Source organism: Xyrauchen texanus, chromosome 40, assembly GCF_025860055.1.
Source record: "Xyrauchen texanus isolate HMW12.3.18 chromosome 40, RBS_HiC_50CHRs, whole genome shotgun sequence".
NCBI classification, from domain to species: domain Eukaryota; kingdom Metazoa; phylum Chordata; class Actinopteri; order Cypriniformes; family Catostomidae; genus Xyrauchen; species Xyrauchen texanus.
This window is the reverse complement of record NC_068315.1, coordinates 30,079,482-30,104,545: the sequence shown is the minus strand read 5'-3', so window position 1 is coordinate 30,104,545 and position 25,064 is coordinate 30,079,482. Positions and strand designations below refer to the sequence as shown.

Sequence of the window (25,064 nt, the reverse complement as noted above, 5' to 3'; positions counted from 1 at the left end):
TCACAGTTAATATTTCCCATATTAGATTATGCGGACGTTGTCTATCAAAACACATCAGAATCAAACTTGAAGGCATTGAATGTTGCTTTCAATAATATATGTAGATTTGTGCTGAGATGTCCTTTTACTACTCACCACTGTGTAATGTATGACTCACTGAACTTATTATCACCAAAAGCCAGAAGACAGTATCACTGGTATCAGGTCATTTTCAAATGTGTGTATTATAATTATCCTTCTTATTTGAAGGAATATTTACTTCCATATAGACCCACCTATAGATTGAGACACACTGAATATCTCTCCTTCACTGTACCAAACATTTTTAATTTCAAAGCCCCCTCAGACTGGAATAGCCTGCCCGGGTCTCTAAGATCTGTCACATCATTGTGTTCCTTCAAAATATCTCTCTTTACTTACTTGCAAGCAAACTGTTGCTGCAAATGTTTTCCTCATGTGTGACTGGACTTTGTTTTTTATACCTCTTATATCTGGATACTTATTTTATTTTTATTTATTATTTTTATGTGTACATATGCGAGTATGGGTGTAGGTGTGCGTATACATTATGGTGTATGTATGCATAGACATATGTGTATGTAAGGGCTAAATGTTGTCATGCATCTTAATACTGCAATATGTTTTATATATGGATTTGTTTCCAATAAGGAGTTGGTGGGCCTGGTGGGCCTAGTGGGCCTGGTGGGCTGGGCGGGCAGCGCGAGGCGGGATGAGGTAGAGCTTTAGTGTGAGTAAATGTATATGTATTGTATTATCTTTGTCTTTGTCTCGAGGACCCCCTCGAAAACGAGATGTTTCATCTAAAGGGGTTATCCTCAACAATAAAATTCAAATTCAAATCTTCAGTGAGTAGTTTAAAATATATTAACGTTAACATTATAGATCATAGTAAGTGTTTAACTGTAAACATAATTTTACCAAGGTCAAAAAAAATGTCTTTGATAATTCAGCATGTCACAGATTCTCTCCATAGAGATTACATTTTATTAAACATTGAACATTCCTTTTACTATTTTATCAAAATATTTGCAACACCATGGACACTGTAATGTAAAGTTTTATTTTATAAACCTAGAAGCAAAGCTAAAAGCTACAAGTGTGTATTCCACAGCTGAACTGTGAACACAGAACAGATTAATTATTGCATGAAAACTGAATTAAATGTTTTCTTATGTAACAACATTACTTCCCACTTGCTTTCTTGTTGTCCCATTTGTATTTTGGTTCATTTTGTCAACCAAATGAGGTTACTTTGGTAAAGGGGTGTGTAATCTGCCAAATCTCTCTCTCTCTCTCTCTCTCTCTCTCTACACACACACACACACACACACACACACACACACACACAAACACACATGCTCTTTTCTGGGTAGCTATTAACCACTATTTTTAGTCATGCATGAACTGTAAGCAGGGTTTTTTCTGAGTACATGGGGGCCATAAACGAAATTCTACCTGGAAGCCCCCCACAATTTTGCACTCCCTATAGCCTCTCGGGCCACAAGTGGGTCCCCTTTATTTATGGAAAAACAGATGCCTGTGTCTTATTCATAGCATTTAGTATATAAAAAAGTAATAATAACAATAATAATGACCTTGATTTGCAGGGCCCCCTGGTGGCTCGGGGGCCATATACCGCTTATAGCTAGAAATGGCCCTGACTGTAAGTGAAAAGGTACAATTAAACAGAGAATTGAGAACCCAAACTGGGGAATATTCCTTTTTTATTTTTCATTTAATTATAGTGGTGGACACTGTAAAAAATATTTGACTATTTTTGCATTCTACCCAATATCTGAAAAATGATTTCAGACATTAAAAGATGATCTAGTTATAGGCTACAAGACAGAACAAGAACCTCGCATGGACTATAAAAATGGCTATTTCTCTGTATTTTTCTTGTAATTGTCAACGTCATTGACTTTGCTATTATTCAAATAGCCATTCTGATGCATGCAGCAAATTCATTATATGCTCCACTGGGAACCTCTGGATAGAATTAGTCTGTCTTGCACTTTGTCCTTAGTGTTCACCTCGCAGGTGGTGGCGACGTAAAGTTACGATACTTTTAGCCTAAAAGCATGAAACCTAGGAATGTATTTATGGGTTTAAAGATCTAACTGTGCCCATAATGCATGAAAAAATGTATTCACATGAATAGGTAGTTCAATAGACTGTGTAATATCATGTCAGGTTTGAACAAGGTCAGAAGGTTGAATAGTCACACTATAGATGCTTGTGATTTAGATCACACAGAGGCTGAAGAAATCTTAACGAAGATCTCCACAACCAGCGGATGTTGGAACAGTGTGTTGTGGTGTAAATCAGCTGGAGAGACAATACTGGCGTCATGTCCCCCTAGGGCAGAGTGAGAAGGCAGATAATCTATTTCCCCCACCTTGCTGTCAATTTATAATCTGACAGTTGGATGCCCCTCCTCCCCCAGCATTCTCCAGCAGCCTACAGTATCATGAAAACCCAACTCACCCATCCCCCCCTTCCCTCCATCCATCCATAGAGTTCTCTGCCTCTTTTTGTCTATTCACAGGATTCAGAAATAATTAAATTTATAATATAATTATAATACTAATAATAAAATAAAAAAAAACAGTAGCTATGCTAGCCAGCTATCATGTGATCCAGGTAACATTTAAAGGAATATTGCCGGTTCAAAACAAGTTTAGCTCAGTTGACAGCATTTGTGGCATAATATTGTTTACCACAAAAATGTATTTATATTTGTCCCTTTTATATATATATATATGTTTTTAATATATATATACTTTTTCAAAATGATATCCACAAGACAAACATTATATGCATATAATTATGATTTTAGTGTGATAAAATCACTTTAATAACCTTTTCTGTGTAAAGTTAAGAGACAGTTTTACAACTTCGTTGCCATGACAATGTAATGATAACAAACCCTAAAACCCTGTTAAAATTATGATTTAAACAACTTGACAGCTCAAATAATACATACGTTTTAATAGAAGAATTAATGTAAGTGCTTTTATAAAATTATAAGCTTCACATTTCTGCCATTAAACCCTCCAAATATTGACCCCATTCACCTCCAGTGTAAGTGCCTTACTTTAACCACGATTTTTGCTTTTTTTAAGAAAATGAAGGACTAGCAGATAGTCTACATTATGCCACAAATGCTGCCGACTGATCTTAACTTGTATTGAACCCGGAATATTCCTTCAAATCAGCAGAATTCACATTAACAAAATCCTAAAAATTCATGGAAAGTCATAAAAATGTATATGTGAATACACTATATATTTGAGCAAATATGACAAAAATTTTGGGAAGTAATTTCAAAGATATTTTGAATGCATATAGCGTACATGTTTGTAACTTTTTTAATCAGAGAAAGCCAATCATCAAGATAAATTATATATGTGTTTTACATATATTGCCAGAATTCCTGGTTGGAAAATTGCTCTTAGTGAGTGCAATCTATTAAATATCTGTAGACAACTGGAACAGTCATGGTAAATTATTAGTCAGAAATGTGAGGGACCCTTAGACATCCACATTTTTGAGCTTGCAATGTATATAAAACATTTACATAATCAACAAACCTAAGATACAGGGACAATGCAGCAATGGCATGATTGGCAAAATGATGGTTGTGTTTCACTCTGGCCCTGGGCCATCAGGCCATCATTATTGTTGAGTCCTGCATTAAATGTCTTGCTTTTGGTCATATGTTAAGGCTACAGTAAATATCTCCTCTTGTTTCATTTTTTTTTTTTTTTTTACAGTTTATTCACAGTGTTGTTTCTCCATATAGCCTAATGCCAAATATGAGAAGAGGATGGCAGATGGTAAGATTTCATTGAACAGAGAACACAATCAGCCATATGGAGCGAGAGAGGCAGATACAGTAAAAGAAGAGCATGGATGTCTTACAGCGATGTATTCAATATCAAGGAGGTTTATATGAGGTGTGCACACACATACTCGCAGTGACTATGATGAAGGAGAGTGATTATGAGGCAGACATACAGCTCTAATAGTAATCTGAATGCAGAGAGGGGGTTGTGCCACAGGCAGTGCATTCATCCTCCAACTCCCATACACACACATGTATTTGTGACCTACTCTGTCTTGCTGTACAGTTAAACAGCAATAATGCACTGAGGGATGTTGTGTGAAACTGAAAATTGAAACTAGCTTGCATTGTGAATTGAATTCACAGGCCACACCCACAAACACAAAGGCATATACCAAGGCTTTGTTACATATATTTTAATTATATATGGGTCTTTATCTAACCAAGAAAGAAACCTCACTGAGATTAAAACTCACTTTAACAGTAGTGTCCTGGCCAGGATGGGCAGGTATGTAAAGGAACATTAGTTACAAATATAGCGGCAATCAATGATTACGGGGCCAAGCACACCCATGGCAAACATTTAGACTGAATGTAGAATTTCGGTAATGATTTTAAGCATAGTGGTGAAAAAAGACCTTTGTTTTTTTACTTATTGTGTTTTATCACTATTGTAAGGGCTTGGTGACAATGCCATATATGATGTTTCTTGTCAAAACACCAAAGTGTTTCAGAGATAAAGCCTCAGATCCTAATTGGAATCTTGCCATTAAATTAATTGATGTGTTAAATGAGAACAGTTTGATCTATCAAAAAGCTTTCACACATTTTTGTAATGAGTGTCTATAGTCTATAGATGTTATATGCAAAATTTCATGAAAAGCTGACTTACGTTCTAGGAGGAGTTCGAAAAAGTAGGTTTTCAATTAAATTAATAATAGCGAACAGGATTTATGGCCGATTATGGCAAATTTGGTATTAACCTACTTGGCAAGGAAGCTAACAACAAGGTCTCATGACAACAAGCCAAATGAATCACAAGTTATAAGCATTTCTTTGTTGAGCAGCTTCAGGACATTGCCCCAAGGACACATACCAAATTCTGTAATAATACGCCACTGCGTTTGTAATATATAGCAATTTAAGACAAATGATCAATGCCCAAGATGGTCAACATAGGAAAATTGGGTGTCATTCAGAATATAAAGAGAACAGTCTCATGATTTAAGGTGAAACTACTTAGAAGTTATAAGCAAAAATAGCATTTTTTCCTATCTCCAACCACTAGCTAGCACTGGGCCGAAACGCTGCAGGTACCCTCAGCGATGATATGCGTTTGAATGTATTTGAATGTATTAAAGGTGCACTCTGTATTTTTCCCCCATTAAAAACGTTTTAAGGGGGGGTCTTTAAGTGGAATACAACACACGGACTTACCGGGTAGGAGCGGAAGCACATCGTGCGGATCGGCGCCATGGTAGATCCTACCCGAGGGGGGAGGAGTTACTACAGACATGGCGACAAGGACAGAGGGCACATGTGGAGCACTTTCCTCAGTACGGGGGCCTTGGTGATGCCCATACTGGGGTGGTGGTGAGTCTCTCTGAAGACTCATTGGCCGGTAGTCTAGGGAGGAGGAACGTCCAGGGTTCACACTTCTTGCGAACGCAACTGGGGAAAGAGTGCACGTCTTCGCCTCAAGGGAGGGAAATGGCGCTATGCGCAAGCGATACACCCGGCCAGCTGACCTGAACTTACCTGTTTGTGTCACCTGATAACACACGGGACGAAACTGGCTCAACCCTGAGGTTATAAAACCTTGCAAAGGTGTTAGGTGTTGCCCAGCCCGCAGTTCTACAGATGTCTGCTAGAGAGGCGCTGTGGGACAACGCCCAAGAAGCCGCAACACCCCTGGTAGAATGGACTCGTAGGCCAGCAGAGGGCAGCACATGCTGGGCGTGGAATGCCATAGTGATGTCATCAACGACCCAGTGGGTGATCCTCTGTTTGGAGACTGCGCTTCCCTTCTGCTTTCTTTTCAGCTCTGGGAACTTGCTCTCTCGACTCTGAAGAAGATATCTGATGTGCGTTTGCAGCGTCACTCCTTTTATACCCGTATGTCCGGGGGAGTGGCATGCAAATTCCACACGGCAATTTCCATTGGCCTTTTCTCAAGATCAGAGATGTCTGGGCTCCTCAGGAACGACCCCTAGTGTCAACTCACCGACACAACGAGTGTAGCAGTCAAATTTCTGCAGTCACTCTGTCAAACAGCGACACCTAGTTTATAAAGTTTCAGAGTGAGGCTGCATCTCTCAAGCCTTCCTTCAGCTTATTGCAATATCACTGAGTTCATAAAGCGTGTGGTGAATTGGATGTGGGGTAACTGCCAAATATAGGCGAAAAGTCACGTGAAGGGAGACATTGGCTAATTAATTAGCTGTAATTCGTTCAACTGACTAAGCTTGATACACCCGGCCAGCTGACCCGAACTTACCTGTTTGTGTCACCTGATAACAAACAGGACGAAACTGGCTCAACCCTGAGGTTATAAAACCTTGCAAAGGTGTTAGGTGTTGCCCAGCCCTGCAATATGATTACACATTTTAAAATATAATGTAAACTAATTAAAAGTATTTGATTTAAGTAATATGTTAATGTAATCCAGATTACATGTAGTCTGTTATTTCCCCACACTTCTTATACTTACTTAGACATAGCCCTTGGGACAACCTCCCCATGTGACTACTTTTAATTATGGGTCTTAATTGGGAGCCTGGGTAGCTCAGCAAGTAAAGACACTGACTACCACACCTGGAGTCACAAGTTTGAATCCAGGGTGTGCTGAGTCACTCCAGTCAGGTTTCCATAGCAACCAATTGGCCTGGTTGCTTGGGGGATAGAGTTATAAGGGGTAACCTCCACATTGTCACTTTAATGTGTTTCTCGCTCTTGGTGGATGCGGCGGAGATTAGTGCTAGTTATTTTACTGACATCCAGGTGACATTAGAACTGAACCAGGATTTAATGGAAAATAAAACTTGTTCCCATTGTTTTTTATATCATCCACACCATGTTTGCATTCCGTGTGTCTGAGAAGCATGCGGACACAAGAGCATCGAAGAACCAGTTATATAACGAGAACGATTTCACAGTGATTGTACATCCCATAAACAGATCAGATCACCACACGAGGCCTATCTACACTAAACACATGTCAAGGTCAGAGGGGTGCTGAGTTTGTCAGTTCTGTTCACTGATGTTTCGTTCTAGTGTAGATATGATGGTTTGGGGTTTAATGATGTACAGTACTAGGGCCTCTGAATGTAAATAAGGCACATGAGCACATACAGAATGCAAAACAGAGGCAAAACACAGCAGTGTGAGGTACAGGTGATGGATGAGTTCCAGGGACTTCACATTCTTTTTAAATGTCATATTATACAGTACTTACTATGCAGATGTGAATGATATTGAGATTAACCTGCACATTTGATCCATTTCCAAGCATGAACGTGTTTAATTAAGCTAGATGTCTCTCTAGCATCTGTAATCAAATCAAGTCTTGAGGCTATATTTGATTTCAGTATCTTAACTAAATGTTGTCCAGCATATTTGTGAGAAAAGAGTTTGTTGTGAACAATAAGCGGATGGTTCATTATAACCTTATGCCTCCATTCTTGAACAATTAAGGGACACATTCTTGAATAATAATATTAATGAACAATGTAAACATGGTGTAGCAATGTTTACAAATTTGAGCAAATTCAAACCTTTGCGCCTCCTATTGGAGAACAAGAAGTAATGCATTTGTACTGAAAGTGTAACAGCACAGAATAGTTTATGTTAATGCTGTTTAACCTTTTGTGTAACCTGTTAACCTGTAAGACCTATCTAATATCATTTACTTTTCTTCTTTATTTGGAATATAATATCCTGAAAACGAATCTATGGCCAACAATCTTTGTTTGAGATGCCTTAGATCAGTAGGCCACATGTTACTAAATGAATTACATTCATTAATTAATACATTAATTAAAGTGATACAGTATGGTCTGCGCACTTGTGGCCCCAATTCTTGGGGAGTGGAGAAAACACACACGCACACACGCACGCACGCACGCACGCACACACACACACACACACACACACACACACACACACACACACACACACAAACTTGTTTATATATCATTGTGGGGACTCTCCATAGACTTACATGCATTTTATGGATTTTATACAGACGATACATACTAACGATAATTTCTATCACCTAACCCTTAACCTACCCCCTAAACCTAACACTCACAGAAACCTTTTTGCATTTTTACATTTTTAAAAAAACATAGTTTAGTGGGGACTGCTGGCTGGGCCTCACAAGGAAGGTGATCTCAGGTTTTACTATCCTTGTGAGGACATTGGTCCCCACATTGTAGTATAAACATGTACACACACACACACACACACACACACACACACACACTATGTTAGTCCATTCAAGTGACGATAAACTTTGAAGCTCCAAAAAGGGCATAAAGGCAGCATAAAAGTAATTCATACAACTCCAGTGGTTTAATCCATGTCTTTTGAAGCAATATGATAGGTGTGGATGAGAAACTGATCAAGTTTTATTTATTTTTACTATAAATTCTCCCCCCTGCCCAGTAGGAGGCGATATGCATGAAGAATGCACATCGTCAAAAACAAGAAGAATGTGGAAATGAAAGTGTTTAAAGATTTTAGAATAATGACAATTAAACTGTTTAACTGACAATCAGCTGTGCTCTTGTATACCTCTTTCTTTATCACATAATAAAATAATTTTTACATATTTATATTTAATGCTTGTATATTTATTTGGTGGGTAGCCATGTGATAAGTGTGATAAAAAACAGCCAGCCGTTGTTATTGCAAAATATAAGGTACATAATTGAAATATAATTAAAAAAATTATATTGCATTAACTTAATTCCCATCCATTTTTGTTTCTGTCTGTTTGCGAATGGATGTCAGAATGTCATTGAGTTCATTCTTGAGTGATTTTATTTTGTTGTGGTGAAATAAACATTTCGTACGCTCCTCAAATTTTGGACACTCTATTCACATTTTATCCACAATCCAGACAATGTGGTTGGATTCAAAAGCTTGAATGCTAACTTCTCTGCCAGAGGAAAATAAGAAATGTTTCCCCCTGTTTTCCAGCCACAAGCTTTATCACTTAGAAAAATTTGGCTTGCAGGCCCAATTTACAGTACGCTAAGAGATAATCCACAAAATATCAAACAGTTCCACCCAGTTTTCAGAGTATACTGCTTTCTTTTCAGTCCTTCGAAATCTATTGCTCATATCTGGCTTTGACATAAAAACAGATAAAAAGAAAATCCATTTAAAGTCCATCTGTGTGTCTGTGTACCGTTGAGATCATTGGCATATTTGTGACATACTGTAATCAGTAGAATGTCATAAGGGTCTCCTCGCACTGGGTGTGGTTCTTCCCAAAGCACATTTTTTTCCTCTCAAATGTTATGAGATCTACTTGTCAGATATTCATGGCAATAACAGCAAAAATGAAACATTATGCCACTTATAAACTATGTTTCGTATGTGGACATTTAAAAACCGCATAAAACCTACATGTCCTGGGCCTCATTTCCCAAAAGCACTGTAAGCCTAAGTACATCGCAGAATCCAACTTATGATTCATCTTAGTTTTGCAGCCCGTTTCCCAAAAAGCATCGTTACTTAAGTAGTTCTTGAAAATGTTGTCCAATGTCTGTTTCTTTGCACACTCTAACCTTTTATTTACATTTACATTTATGCATTTGGCAGACGCTTTTATCCAAAGCGACTTACAGTGCACTTATTACAGGGACAATCCCCCCGGAGCAACCTGGAGTTAAGTGCCTTGCTCAAGGACACAATGGAGGTGGCTGTGGGGATCAAACCAGCAACCTTCTGATTAACAGTTTAGCCCACTACGCCACCACCTTTTTTCTGTTTCAAAAGTGGGTTTTCTTTGCTATTCTTCCCATAAGTCCTGCACCCCGAGTCTTCTCTTTACTGTTGTACATGAAACTGGTGTTGAGCAGGTAGAATTCAATGAAGCTGTCAGCTGAGGACATGTGAGGTGTCTATTTCTCAAACTAGAGACTCTGATGTACTTATCCTCTTGTTTAGTTGTACATCTGATCTTCCACATCTCTTTCTGTCCTTGTTAGAGCCAGTTGTCCTTTATCTTTGAAGACTGTAGTGTATTGTATGAAGTGTATAATATATATATATATACACCTTTGTATGAAATCTTTGTACGGGGTAGGTTTGAGAAAAAATAACTTTTTTCAAATAGTGATGGTGCTGTTTTTTACATCAGTAATGTTCTGACTATACTTTGTGATCAGTTGAATGCCACTTTAGTGAATAAAAGTACCAATTTCCTTCAGAAACAGCAAAATCTGTACATTATTCCAAACTTTTGGCTGCCAGTGTATGTTTTATTTATTTTTATTTTAACAGACAATTCTAGTAATAAGAATTCTTCTTCTTATTATTATTTTATGTATAATTTTAGCAAAGTAAATTACAAATTGTAAAGTTATTGCACAGATATTATAAAGTTACAATGACGAGCAGCACTATACATCATATTTCAGCACTGTTACAAAGTTAAGTAGCACTTAAAGTGTGCCCTCGCACGATCATGTTAAGGGCAGTTTTTGGAAACGCACGTAAAAAATAACTTATGTTCTTAAAAATGCTTGAAGAAAACACTCTTAACCGCTAAGAACGATCGTATATGCAGCCCTTGACTGTGAGCTTTGAGATCATCTATATGTCCTAGAAGTTGACAAATGAACTGGTAACACTTTAAAATAAGGCTCCATTCGTTAACATTAGTAAATGCATTAGTTATCATGAACAAACCATTAACAATATAACACCATGAATAAACAAACAAGTACAACCCCCCTAATATGTATACCATGATCAAGAAACATGTAGATGATTCACGCTGCAACCCACTTTGCTGAAGTCCAGAAAAGTAACTAAAAGATGGCTGATGATCAAATGTGTTCTTTGTTAGTTAATGTAAGCCCTGCAGCAAAATATCTGATAGCTTAACCTTATTCCTCCTGTTAATTGTTTAACAAAATTATTACATTTACAAGACAGTTAATTGCCAATACAGTTCATTATTTTGATTAAATGTGATTCAATTAAATTAATTATTTTCTGTGGTTTTAGTCTACAGTTTAAGAATTTGAGACTGCGTCTCCTAAGCAACAAAATTGGCCTTTGCTAGGGAGGGTAGAGTCACTTGTGGTAGCAATTAATGGTTCTCAATCTCAATGGGACATGTGGTAAGTTGTGCATGGATCACGGAGAGTAGCATGAGCCTCCACATGCTGTGAGTCTCCGCGGTGTCATGCACGGCGAGTCACGTGATAAGATGCGCGGATTGACTGTCTCAGAAGCGGAGGCAACTGAGACTTGTCCTCCGCCACCCGGATTGAGGTGAGTAACCGCACCATCATGAGGACCTAGGAAGCAGTGGGAATTGGGCATTCCAAATTTGGGAGAAAAGGGGATAAAAAGAAAAAGCATAAAAGAATTTGAGACAGCATTTGATATATATTACAAAGTGTCTGAATTTGCATTACATAAAACTTTCAATGATTACATTCACATTGACATGTCTCAGCCCTCTGGAGTCAAAAGGTCCTTTTAACAAAGTAAACACTGACAGAACTCAGATGCAAACCGGAGGTTGATTTCAGCTCTTCAGAAATTTCTTTCTTCTCAAATTACACATAGCACATATCAATATTATATGGCCTTGTATTTATTTATTTCATTAGTAGCCATGTAATATGTGGGACAATGTACAGTCATCCAGTTGTTTTTGCAAAATAAACCCTTCAGGGTGATACAAGATCCCTTATCACCCTGTCGGGGTTTATCGTGCGATAACAACCGGCTGACTGTTCATTATCCCTTACAGAAATAAATTCACCCATGGAGAAAATGAAAGGGATTTTTTACTTTCAGAACCCGACTTTTGCATTCTATAAGAAATATATGTCAGCACGGGAAAGATAACTGTGCTGGTCAAGCCAATTCATTGGGTCTTCATATAAACAAGATGTAAAAGCAAAAAGCTACCAGGAGTCAAGCCAACTAAATATTATGACACTTGGTGTTGTACATGATCATTGTAAAAACAAAGCAGTGGTAGAGTACAACGGATGACAAAGGTTTGCATATGCTTTATTCTCTTGTAACAACACCTCCAACATACAAGGAACTTTCAGAGCTCAGTTTTATGGCAATTATATCAATTTGTGATCTAACATCAAAACACATAACATTGGAGTACATTACAAATCCTGCGTTAAACTCACAGATCTCAAAAGTCAAGGCACTGGCCAAGGAACTGGTGTACAAGATAGCAACTACAGAACATTTGGCAGAACAATACTGGTTAATGTGCTTTTACATTCCCCTTTTTGCTTCACAATCACTACAGTACATTTGTGCACGTTATGCACGTAACCTCATAACCCAGCGGTTATGCATTTGACTTTGGCCAAAGTACTCAAAAATGTGCTGGCCCAGGTCAGAAAGCCATGTCAGAATATAAAGACTTTTTCCCCCTTATTTTCCGTTCTTACGGAGAGAATATAACAATTATACAAAGGAATTACATTTGATCTCTCACTGAATTGGGATTTGATGCATAAAAAGGCAATAAGATACATAAAGAATATACTGAAAACAGCCTATAAAATGAATCTGCTTTATAAAAAAAAAGGCCAACCATTAAATGGCCAAACAAAACCAACAAAAAATGTATGTGCTTAAACAGAAACATTTAAACGTAAAAATGGCAAAGTGATCCTTTCCATAGTCAGATGCATTTTATTATTACTATTTTTAGGCAACACTGAGAGCTATTGTTTCACTAGTTTTTCCCATCTCAATTTGATTGGAAAGAAACGAAATGAAAAGATAACTAAACAAAAAGCAATACACAGATTGATTGCTACTGTCTGTAAATTATCAAAGAAAACGAATGTAAAATAAGGTTAAACAAATTATAATAAGACAATATGCACAATACAAATTTAAATAGTACCTCTATCACATATGAGGTACATATTTGACGTACTCAAGAGTTAAATGGAAGTACTAAATATATACCATACATGTAAAGATAAAGCAATGCACTGCGAGATTATTCTATAAGTGGTACTTATAGAGTGGTACTTTGGAAAAGTTGCCAGTGCAAGACAAAAGGCACATGGTGGTTTCAATCCTTCAGAGTACACATGGCAACATTCACAGCTTTAGATATAGTCAGTTGGAACAGAAATACTTGCTTTGGAAACATTATCGAGGATAATTTGGAACATATTCCAATAGCGCAAAAGGATTTTGTAAAACCAAACGAAAAAACTGCTGTAGACAGTGTAGAACTTCTACAACTTCTACAACTCTAGAAACACAAGACAACTTTGGTCATCTGCTGGAGGAAGGAAACCCTGCTGAAAAAAATTTAAAACCAGCCTAAGATGGTTTGCTGGTCTCCCAGCCTGGCTAAACTGGTGCTCTAATGGTTTAGTTGGGTTGGCAGTTGGTCTCCCAGCCTGATAAGTGCCCCAAACCCCTTCTGAAACCAGCAAACAGACCGGCCTAACCAATCTGGGAGACCAGCAAACCAGTTTTGTCTGATTTAGGATGTTTTTCTTCTTCTTCTTTTCCATCCGGGAAGGCAGATGGAAATGGGGAGGTAGTTGGGAGAAATGCTGTGGATTAAGCCATGATCACGTTCTGAGAAGAATTTCAAGGTTGCCCAAAGCGCTCAGTTGGAGGAGTGTGGTTAATGAGGTTTTGATTTTAGAGGTTGTGGTCTGTGGCATTGAGGAAAGTGGTTGAAACAGATCTGTTGTAATTTGCACTTCTGTCAGTTGGTAATACTGAGAGACTGAGAGAACTGCTTTTGACAGGCTGAATCTAAACTTAAAAGAAAACAATTAAGAGTAAAGCATATATTCAAACATAATCTCTGAGAGGAATACTGACAATGTACAATAGTCAGGGTAGACCCACAGTCTGTTCAATGGGTTGTTCTGTTGTATTCGCCAAACAAAACATTGAAATGATGTTGTCCCAAAACTTTCCATTGGAACAAAAACCTTTGGTTGAGAAAATAAATGGTCTTAATCAGTATTTTAATCTTATATTACAACAAAAAAATATCTTAACATCCTTAAAACAAGATCAATTTACTTGAGAAGCAATATTATTAAAAAAAAAAAAAAAAGAATATTAAGACTTTTTTTGAGAAAATATGTCTTGAATTAATTAGATTTTTCCCTTGAATTAAGTAATTTTTTTTTTCTTGTCTAAGAATTAATCTAGCAACATTTTGCAAAGTTATGCATAACACAAGAAATAAAAATGGGGCAAAAAAAAAACAAAAAACGTAAAGAGATAGTTCAACCAAAAATGAAACTTCTCTCATCATTACTCACCCTCCTGCCATCCCAGATGTGTATGACTTTCTTTCACCAGCAGAACACAAATTAAGATTTTTTGGAATAATATCTCAGCTGTGTTGGTCCATACAATGCAAGTGAATGCTGGCCAGAACTGTGAAGGTCCAAAAATCACATATAGGAAACATAAAAGTAATCCAGTGGTTAAATCCATATCTTCAGAAGCGATATAATAAGTGTGGGTAAGAAACAGATACATATTTATGTCCTTTTTTTACTGTAAATCTCCACTTTAACTTTCACTTTCAGATGTGAAAGCAAAACTAAACAGGCACCACATGTGAATTTCAGATGCAAAAGTGAAAGTGAAGATTCTTCTGAATCGCTTCTGAAGATATAGATTTGAGCACTGGAGTCTTATGGATCGCTACTATGTTTCCATTATATGATTTTTGGAGCTAAATATTTCTGGCCACATTCACTTGCATTATATGGACCTACAGAGATGAGATATTCTTCTAAAAATCTTTATTTGTGTTCTGCTGGTGACAGAAAGTCATACACATCTGGGATGGTATGAGGGTGAGTAATGATGAGAGAATTTTCATTTTTGGGTGAACTATCCCTTTAAATTCAACATGTTTTCTCTGAAAACAAGTATTATTATCTTATTATTATCACTAACTATTATTGCTTCTTAAGTAAATTTATCTTGTTTTAAGGATGTTTCAATATTTTGTTTTTGGAAAACAATACAAACATACTGAGTAAGACAATTATTTATTGCAGTGAAGGGCCTTAAAACAGTACAACACATTATACTGACTGAACTTTTCCTTCACAGAGTTGTTTTCATTTGTGTCATATTAAGATTGCCGTCTACCCTGACTAAGCTTCAAAAACAATAAAAACCGATTGGCGATTTTACTGCAGTGCAGCAGTGAGTTGATTTCCCTTTTCAACCTGTTTTTCATCAGCATAATTTGTGCAGAACACCGTTTGGCTTGATATCCATTGAAGTGCTTAAAGTAATATCCAAGCGCATCTAGTCAGCGGATCAGACAAACATCTGTCCATAAACAAAGTATTTAGTATTCTTAAAGTGCAAAGAATTAGTATGATAAAGCCTAAGATAAGCATATAAATAACACCCTTCCTGCTCTGTATACAAGCCCAGAGCAGGAGCTTGAGTGTCCTTCGCAACATTTCCGTCATCGTAACACGAGTACCATATTGCATAATATACCACACTGTATATAATATTCAGCATGAACACAGTTCTTTGACCCTTGACCTCAGTTTCCATGGACGTTATTTATTTGGCACAGTTTCAGGAGGTCCAGGTTTTGGTCCAGTACTGTATGTCAGGTTGGAGTTAGGAATGGGAATTTGTGCAGTTCAGGGTGTCCGTTGCATTGGCATGAGCTTACCAGCGTCCACTCACACTGGCAATGTCTGTGTGGAACTGGCGTGGCAGTCGACCGCTGGCACCCCCTTCCAGGAATGAGGAGCGGATGTTGGGTGGCTCGAAGAGCTTCCTCCAGTTCTTGTTCAGCTCTGTCAAAAAAAGAAGAGGGCTTCATTATTCATAGTTCCCACTGCATACTGCGCAACACTGCGTGCACTAAGCCTAGAAAGCCTTCTTTTCAAAAAGCTTGGCATGTGCAGAGGCTCTGTTTTGCTGTCTACTGCCTACACCACGTAACTTCTGATGCAGACTCCTAACTGAAACAGAACCTTATAAAGTGATTGATTTGGAATGTTCTACACAGGCAGCAACTTATAATGTAAAGGCAGCCTATGTAGGCAGCTCACTAGGCTTTGGAACACAGGATTTGTGTCGTTTCTTAGATGATTTCATTCTTTTTAAGACAAAAGAAATCAGGACATTTCACTCCCTGAGCCCAAACTTGGATCAGCCCTGATTGCAGAAAATTTGTGTTTGGCATCCAAACTCATCCAGAGAAATAAACAGGTGCCTGAAGTCATTTCCTGTCTTCCTTGAACCTCTGCACTTTGGAATCCCAATCACTTTTTATGGTGAAAGGGCAACCTCGACCTCAGCCATTGTGTTTCAATCCCAGCCACTGGGCTGATAAACTAGAACAATGTTTTTCTTTTGGTAAATATCAATGACAGACTGCAGATAATAATTATGGTTATTGAGCAGTGGTTGGTCGAAATATATCACAGCTGTTCTAGATGTCTAATGATTGAGTCTTGTCACTTCCACTTGCGGTCATGCTGGGCCATGGACAGTCAGTAAAGCCTGGGCTGTTATGGAAGTTGAAAGTCAAATCCAGTTTTAACTCCGACACCTCAATAAATCCTAATCTTAAAAGTTATTAAAAAATCTTGTATGGCATGTTGGTCTGGATCAGGACAGAAATGAACCTTTACGTTAAAGAAATATTCTGGGTTCAAGACAAGTTCAGCTCAATTGACAGCATTTGAGGCAAAATGATGATTATCACAAAAATGTATTTTGACTCGTCACTCCTTTTCTTTAAAAAAAAAGAAAAAGCACAAATCTGGGTTACAGTGAGGCACTTAGAATGGAAGTGAATGGGGTAAATTTTTGGAGTGTTTAAAAGCAGAAATGTGAAACTTCTAATTTTATAAAAGCACTTACATTAATTCTTCTGTTAAAACTTGTATTATTTGAGCTGTAAATTTGTTTAAATGGAAATTTTTTCAGTCATTTTATAAGGTTTTAGGGTTTGTTGACATTACATCATCATGGCAATGGAGCTATAAATATACACAGAAACGGTTAGAAAGCAAATACATTTTATCACACTAAAATCATGTTTACACGTATGTTGTTTATGTCTTGTTGCTACACTTTTGAAACGGTGAGTATTTTAACATAAAAAAAAATTGGCCCCCATTCACTTCCATTGTAAATGCCTCACCGTAACCCAGATTTTTGCTTTTTGTCGACACAAACGTTCTAAACAGTTTAATTTGTGCAGTAGTGCCAGTGTCAGTTCCACAAAATTAATATGCACTTTAGAGGCTTGCCTCCAAATGTGCATAATAAAGGGTAGTGTCTATGCAAATGAATCAAAATTGCACCCGCAAAGAGATTTATCAAGCCAGAAAGTCATTTCAGAAACCGAAACTACGAGAGCAAATTAATAAGAATGAAAGGCGGGTATTAATTTGATTCACAATGGGTATCATGCTGTCATTGTGGCAAAGACTTTCCAATTGAGAATGGAAAATACACAGAACACCCATTTTATTATATTAGAATAATATTATTATAAGCGCATCATAGTTCTAACGGGAAGAATAGCAGCTGTACAACACCGCACCATTAGCTAGGTAACTTCTAGCTAATCACATGTAAGCCATAGCTTCATAACTCTGTTCACAATCAAGCACATTGTTGTTTCAGTGTCAAACCTCCACCACCCCACCACCACCAGTTGAGTCTCGTCCTTCACAGGGGTAGGCTCCTCGCCCCTGCCTCCTATCTCAGGCAAGATATGACGGTTCTGAATACATATTCTTTGGACCGCCAGACGGGACTTACGCCAAAGAGAGACATTACATTTCTGTTTCATATTCATCAAATAAATGTAATCTTAAACTTCACTCAAGTCTGCAAGTCTTCCTGATAGAACTCGATATCATAAAATAAGGATATCCAATAACTCTTAGATACAAAAAGACGCCTACTAACAATTTATGCCCAAATTATGTAGTAATTTAATGCTTTAAACATCGTTTTTGAATGGCAAAAAATTACTAAATATTTGAAGTGGTGGTTCTATTCAGTGCTCGATTAATGTGGGCCGGCTGGTGCACAGCAGTACACTGAAAAGGTGTCTGGCTCCCGAGAAATGAGCAGCAAACACTGGTTCTCTCTGGTACAGCCTCTGTGCCTCTCTCGTTGCGAAACATTAACATGGTCACGATATTTTGCTGATTTTGTTTTAGTATACAGCAATGGCTGTAATGGCTTAACGTGTACATAATATTGTATTTTCCTCTTTGTATATCAGAAAGATTAAAGCAAAGAGTGTCGTACATGGGTATTCTCATCAACTACTGTTTTATTTACTAAATAGCTGGGATTGTATAATGATATGAGTTATCCTATAAATAAATATCTTCTTCTTTTGGCTGCTCCCGTTAGGGGTTGCCAAAGCAGAACATACGTGATCCGCATATTTGACTTGGCACAGGTTTTACACCGGATGCCCTTCCTGATGCAACCCCAAGTGGATCCTATAAATAAATATATTTATGAATAATTGCCAAATAATTTTGAATAAAAATAAAATAGTATTATTTAGTGAGAGAGCCACACTGTAAGCATGCATTTGGTAAAATTGGCACAAGCAAAAGCCTCTTTTTGGATGGTGTATCCAACATATTTGCACCTGTAGCTTAGTAAATCCCCACAATATGCCAATGAAGCGCACACACAATTTGATAGATTGGACAAGCAAATTAGAACCCTTTATTTGGAGTTTTAGTAAATCAGGGCCTTGTTTTCAGAGAAATCGAACACATTTTGTGAGGTTAATACTTAAAAAACAAACAAAATATTGCCATAGGGGTAGGTAAAATAAACGTATTTTCTCTAATATATATATATATATATATAAATGTATCTTGTTTTGAGGATCTTGTTTTTGTGGAAGAGGACTGACCTGAGATGGCCAGCAGCATTTTTCTGCGAGCTCCGAATGTGGTGATGCCCAGCTCTTTCAGATCTTGATCGGTCAGTGTGAGGAATGTCTGGAGATCAATCTGTGAATCAGACAGAAATCACTAGGGGGCGAATTAATGAAACATCTGCACAAACACCTTGTTCATTAACCAACCACAATATAGTCTTTGCCTCAAAGTCTGTTCATTGACCATCTGATCAATATTGATTGAACCCAAACTGAAGAGCACAATCTCTGGCAAGCTCTAATCTGTTTGGCTGACTTTACGCAACTTGGGGAGTAAGGTCACAAAGAGGGGTGAATTCACTGTGTGGAATTTCACTAGTGTCTTATTCACTAATTACACACAATCTAGTTGAAGCAGGCACAATCAGCACTCTAACAGTCATTATCATTCCTTTCCACGCAAACACAACCCCTTAGGCTCATTATAGGTTGCGCTTTATTCACAAAGCTGCTTGCTATTTGACTGGTGCAATATACATCAAACGATTACTGCCCCAGGAAAGCATTTTCTATTCATCACTGAAGCAGTGATTCTTTAAATAATGATCAAATGAAGGAGAAGAGCATTATAACATGGCATATATCCAGATGTGTGGTTATATAGTCAAGCACACTTTCGGCAGGTGTGAAGTGATGCTGGACAGTCCCGGCAGAGTGTGTCACATTACGGTGGTCTGCTGTATCCTCCACTATACAGTGCTCAGATTCAGCCCGCAAGATCAAAATTGTGCTGTGCAAATTGCATTCAGCATAGATTTTGTGGGCGCATTTGTGATGTGGCATGATCAGCAAAATTCCTTTAGTGAATCGGGCGCTAAACCAATGCTGACAGTGCATGAAGAATAAACGGCACTTTTACCGTGCACAATTCATTCTTAGTGAATTCTCCACAGTGATTTTTTTTTATCAGTCTATCCAGAAACAAAGTCATCTTTACAAGGTACCAGATTGATACAGTGAGTTCTTTTGAGGATAAGATTAGTGACATCAAATCTTTAAAATATGCTCAGAGTTTGGTTTATGGCAATTTAACAGCAAAGCAAACTAGATATAGAGATAGAAAACTGCACCATAGCTCTACCGTGTCGAGAGCATGTGCACTAAATGCTGCGTCACGGCTCTGATGAACTGTTTACAACAAAATTAAATTCTGGACTCCAAGATGACAACTATGGCATCTAGGATTACAGAGCTTGGAATATTCATAAATAACTTTTTTTTTGCCAGTCCTTGGAATTTAGCTTTGAACTGGACGTTGTGTCATTGTAGCCTTAGTCTATTATTAAAAACTACATTTTTAAATCTTTGCATCTGATGAGGACATTAACTATTGACTGCATAATCCGTTCGAGACATAAACAGAACCTTCCGGTGCCAGAAATCAGTCAAAAACCATTTATATCTTCTCATGTCAAATAGTAACACTAACAGAGATCACATGGGAAGTACTGTCGGTACCTCCTGTTGCTGGAAGACATCAGTATACTTTCCAAGGCCGAGTTTACTGAAGAGCTCCGGCAGGTCTGATCCTTTGAGTGACATGTTCAGATTACAGCCATTAGTTCCCGTCACTGAAGAGATGCAGTCCATGTAATTGCTGCTGCTTAGGTAGTGGTCTAAAACAAAATACATACATAAATTATTATTTATATATACTACGTTTACCAGGCCAACAACATTTACAATTATGCTCTGTTCAAAAACTTAGTGAGCTTTCTACCTTTACAGTACTTTAAGGCATCAAAGGCATGGCCATGAGGCAAAATCTGTTCCAAACATTAGGTTGCAAAATTTTCGACCCATTCAACATATATAATTTTGGAAAACATGCGTTCACACAGTGCCAAAAGCCAGCCTGATCTCATGAATATTGTGTGACTGTGGAAACGTTTTTAGCAAATTGAAAGTATATGGGATATTAAACATATCAAATGTCCACTGTGTGGCTCTAAAAACTATTTAAATCTACTGAAAGTGACATAAAAAGCAAATTTGAGATTAAAAATAAGTCAGGTTTTAAAGGTGCACTCAGTAACTTTTTGCTTGTGTCATCTTGTACTTACAGTGACACCTACTGGTGTGGATGCAGCATCATTGCAAATACATTTTTTGCAGTTACAGATGCCACTGTACAAATTAACTATTCATAATCAGCCATGATTAATTTAATACAAGAGTGAATAACAAGACAGTTACTGAGATCAAGAGAGTAGTATTCAGCTGGTCATGTGATTCAAAATGGCAGCCCCCATGAGGGCACTCCTGCCCCATGGAGAATAAAACAGCTTTTATAAGGTTACTGATATGACTTAAGTCCTCATCTCATGTGAGTCATCATGATTTATACATATGTTTCAAAATTACAAATATTTTCTTTAGGAGTAAAACTTTTTGAAATGGGCGAGTGCACCTTTAAGGTTAATTTTCTATTGAATTTGAAATCAGTTAAACTAAACTTCAAGCCTAAACATAACCAATAGTGCCATTTAAACCCTGCTGAAGCAACAACGTCATTTTGTGGTGCTTCTATGACACTTTCGGCTCACGTGTCAATGTGCTTTATAGGGACCCGATTCAGTTGAGCTATAGCGCAATTTTATCATGAACAAGCTTGTAAATGTAGTTGCTTATTGTGGCAGGGCGGAGGGCGGGGCCAGGTTGTGATTATACACACCCGGTCCCTTATCAGGCTAATTAAGCCTCTGAGAGGGATAAAGGCAGATGGCAGACAGTGGTGCGACAAGAGAGAGATCGTTTAAGGATATGTGTGTGTGTGTGTTTGCCTTTTATTTAAGTTCATCATTAAAATATTATTTATATTGTCAAGCCGGTTATCGCCTCCTTCTTTCTATTGAACTGATTACACTGGTGCCGAAGCCCGGGAAGGAGGAGGGATACCCGTAATTCATCCACCATGGGGAGCGCCGCTGCCATCCACAGGAGGAGTAGACCGACCGCCCGGCCGTCCGCGAGGCGAGTGGGGACTGGACTCCCTGACCACCTGGAGCGATGGAACCGCTGCCAGGGGCGGAGGAGAGCCCTGCCATCCCCCAGAAATGTGGAGGGGTCGAAGGAAGACCGCCGTCCGCGAGGCGAGTGGGGACTGGACTCCCCGACCACCTGGAGCGGTAGGGCCGCTGCCAGGGGCGGAGGAGTGTCCCCACGAGTCGCAGAGAACACAGAGGGGCGTTCTGACTGCCGGGGTTCCTGAGCCTGACTCCGGTCCACCCGGGGTGAAGCGGCTTTCATCAGCCTGAGAGGGTGGAGAAGTGATCGAGGACCATGCAACGGTGTATCGGAGAACCGGCGAGTAGGTTTTTTTTTTCATCTCTCTCTCCTCTCTCTCTCTCTCACTGCCTCTCTGTGTTGGCCTTTTCCCTCTCGTTTAAATTTTACAGTGTTTTGGGGGGGTACTACACTGTTACAGGAAGTACCCACCCCATTTTAATTATTTCTGTTTCCCTCCCCTTGTCCCCTCCCTCGTCCAGGTAGATGGGGATGACCTGCCGACAGACCGGGCCTAAAGCACGCCCTCCCCCAGGGAAGGGGGGGGGGGGTGTACGTCAGGCCGGGGGCTCCCCAGCCTGAGAGTACGAGGGAGGAATGTGGCAGGGCGGAGGGCGGGCCAGGTTGTGATTCTACACACCCGGTCCCTTATCAGGCTAAATAAGCCTCTGAGAGGGAAAAAGGCCGATGGCAGACGGTGGCGCGACGAGAGAGAGATTGTTTACGGACGTGTCCGTCGTGTGTGTGTGTGTGTTTGTCTTTTGTTTAAGTTAGTCATTAAAATATTATTTATATCGTCAAGTCGGTTCTCGCCTCCTCCTTTCCATTGAACTGATTACATTATGTAATACAAACATTAAATTTAGGTTGGACAAAACAAACTGTCGTCACTCATTTGCAGTGAAAGATGAGAATTTGAACTGACATGAGTGACTAAGACCGTTGGTGATTCAATAAAGCTGAGTAGAGTTCAACTTGCAAACTGCACCTATACAAATGCACAGGAAAAACCTTAAATTTTCCCGTTTGGGTTGACGCAATGCATTCCGTGACTTCTTCTGTGAAGGATACGTGTGAAGCGGTATCTTAAAAGGCTGAAAAACCTTTCCTAACTTTTGGAACAGCACTTGTTTCTGCAGCATGGCTATAATGACTTAAAATATGGCTAAATAAGTTTTGGAACAGAGAGTTTTGTAAACCTAAAGTAGATATGATGACCTGTTTGACTGATGCTCACCTGTTTTGTTCTGCTTCCTCTTGGGGCTGATGGGAGAGGGGAAGTCACTGTGTGCTGGGAGCCCGCTCCCATTCCTCTCTCTCCAATTATCTGAGTCACTGCCACTCCCCACCCCTTCTCTACTATTAGACCGGGACAAGGCTAGAGGCGACCCCTTATAAAACATATCATATCATCATTAGAACAGTTTATTCTGCTGAAAAATAACCTGCACTAGAAACACACACATCATTAGAACTACTATTAAGAAGTATACAGGCATTGCCAGAGTAAAATCAGTTTAGAGCACTTCATAGGAGACCTGTGCAAGAGACAGTATAAGTGCTGTTTCACACCACATGCGAAAGCAGTGTGTAAGCAGCGTATTTTATTTTTAAATTTTTGTGATTTGAGCTAAAGAAGCTTAATTTGTTATACCATTGTTGTCAGAGATTATTGCTAATTTGAAATATGTAATTCAAACATAACTTTAACAAATAGTTTTGGGGATTTTGGTCTTTTGCAATTCAGGTAAACAGGAGCTGTACTTGGCTTTCAGGGGGTGTTACGAAATTGGCCACAGACTGAACTGACTTTCATTAAAGGGGCTTTGCCTGTGCTGCTGCTGAAGTCGTTGAGCTCACCTCATATGTAGTGGACATGGTGGGTTTGTAGGACACGTGATTCGCCCTGCGCAGCTCCTTAATGGTTTCTGCAGGCATGGACTTAGAGAAGCCCAGACCACTCCATGTATTAGTGGGGGTGCGGACCTCTGTCACCACTGGCTTCTTTAACATGGCTGAAAACAGAAAACATGTATTGAATCAACTGATAAGACTAGAGGTCAAAGTCTATGTATTAAATTTCATGCAGGAAATCATGCAGGTCACTGAATGCCATGTCTGGGTCATATTTCACCCCAAATTTGAAAAAATCATTACCGCCCAATGCATCTGGACATTGAACTTTTACTATTACTATTATTACTATTTTTCTCTTTACTGTAAAGTTAGCGAAAATGAAAGCAGTACTAAAGGGACCACTATGATGATGTTTAAATACTTAATTTTAATATAACATTGTTTTTTTTTTTACATTACGTTAATAAAATATGATACTGATAATCTTTTTCACATTGTGGTAATGAGAATTGGAGGGTGCAATTTGCGTAACTGTCATGAAAATAATGTCACAATGCAAAAAACCTGGCCCTAAAAATAAGCTTCATTTTCTAAACCAATAATTTAATTCATATATCATTATTTTCGCATTACAGTAATGATAATGAGATTTTTATGCATTACGATAATGATTATTTTGGGGGTACTTGTGCGTAATTGTCACGAAAATAAATTCCCAGAGCAAAAAAAAAAAAAAAAAAGACGTAAAGCTCTCAAAAACAGGCTTCATTTTCTTGAGATTCAACCATTTGTTGGATTTGGAAATGATGCCAAATTCCCCAGCGACATGCCTAATCAACCAAAGCCCAGAGCTTTACAATATAACTACGGCACATTTCGATACCGTTCCAACATAAATCATTAACAATTAGCGCTGGGTGCATTCCTCATTCTCAGGCCCATAGTTTACAGGATGAACGATGGACACAGGGCACAAGGTATGGAGACGCTTTATGAGGCAGAGTTTATTTACTGTAAATGTGAAACAGGACTTTAATGACACCATACTCACTGCCAGTCATTCAATATATGAAGGCACTGTTATCCTGCTTTGTTCGCTATTGGCACAGAAGACTAAACATATCCCTTTTCCAATTTTCCCAA

The 25,064-nt window shown here is 38.5% G+C and overlaps 1 protein-coding gene across 1 annotated transcript in view; it reads right to left on the bottom strand.

Moving 5' to 3' along the window:
• Positions 1–14,950: 14,950 nt before the first annotated feature.
• The window catches only part of LOC127633197 (protein bicaudal C homolog 1-like), a 132,712-nt gene continuing 122,598 nt past the window's right edge, over positions 14,951–25,064 (bottom strand). The window contains exons 17-21 of the mRNA XM_052112063.1: positions 23,925–24,079; positions 23,302–23,455; positions 20,517–20,674; positions 19,032–19,131; positions 14,951–15,921 (exon numbers count right to left, since the gene is read on the bottom strand). Of these exons, the coding sequence (XP_051968023.1) occupies positions 15,791–15,921; positions 19,032–19,131; positions 20,517–20,674; positions 23,302–23,455; positions 23,925–24,079 (698 nt within the window). The 3' untranslated portion in view covers positions 14,951–15,790. The remainder of the gene's footprint in view (positions 15,922–19,031; positions 19,132–20,516; positions 20,675–23,301; positions 23,456–23,924; positions 24,080–25,064) is intronic.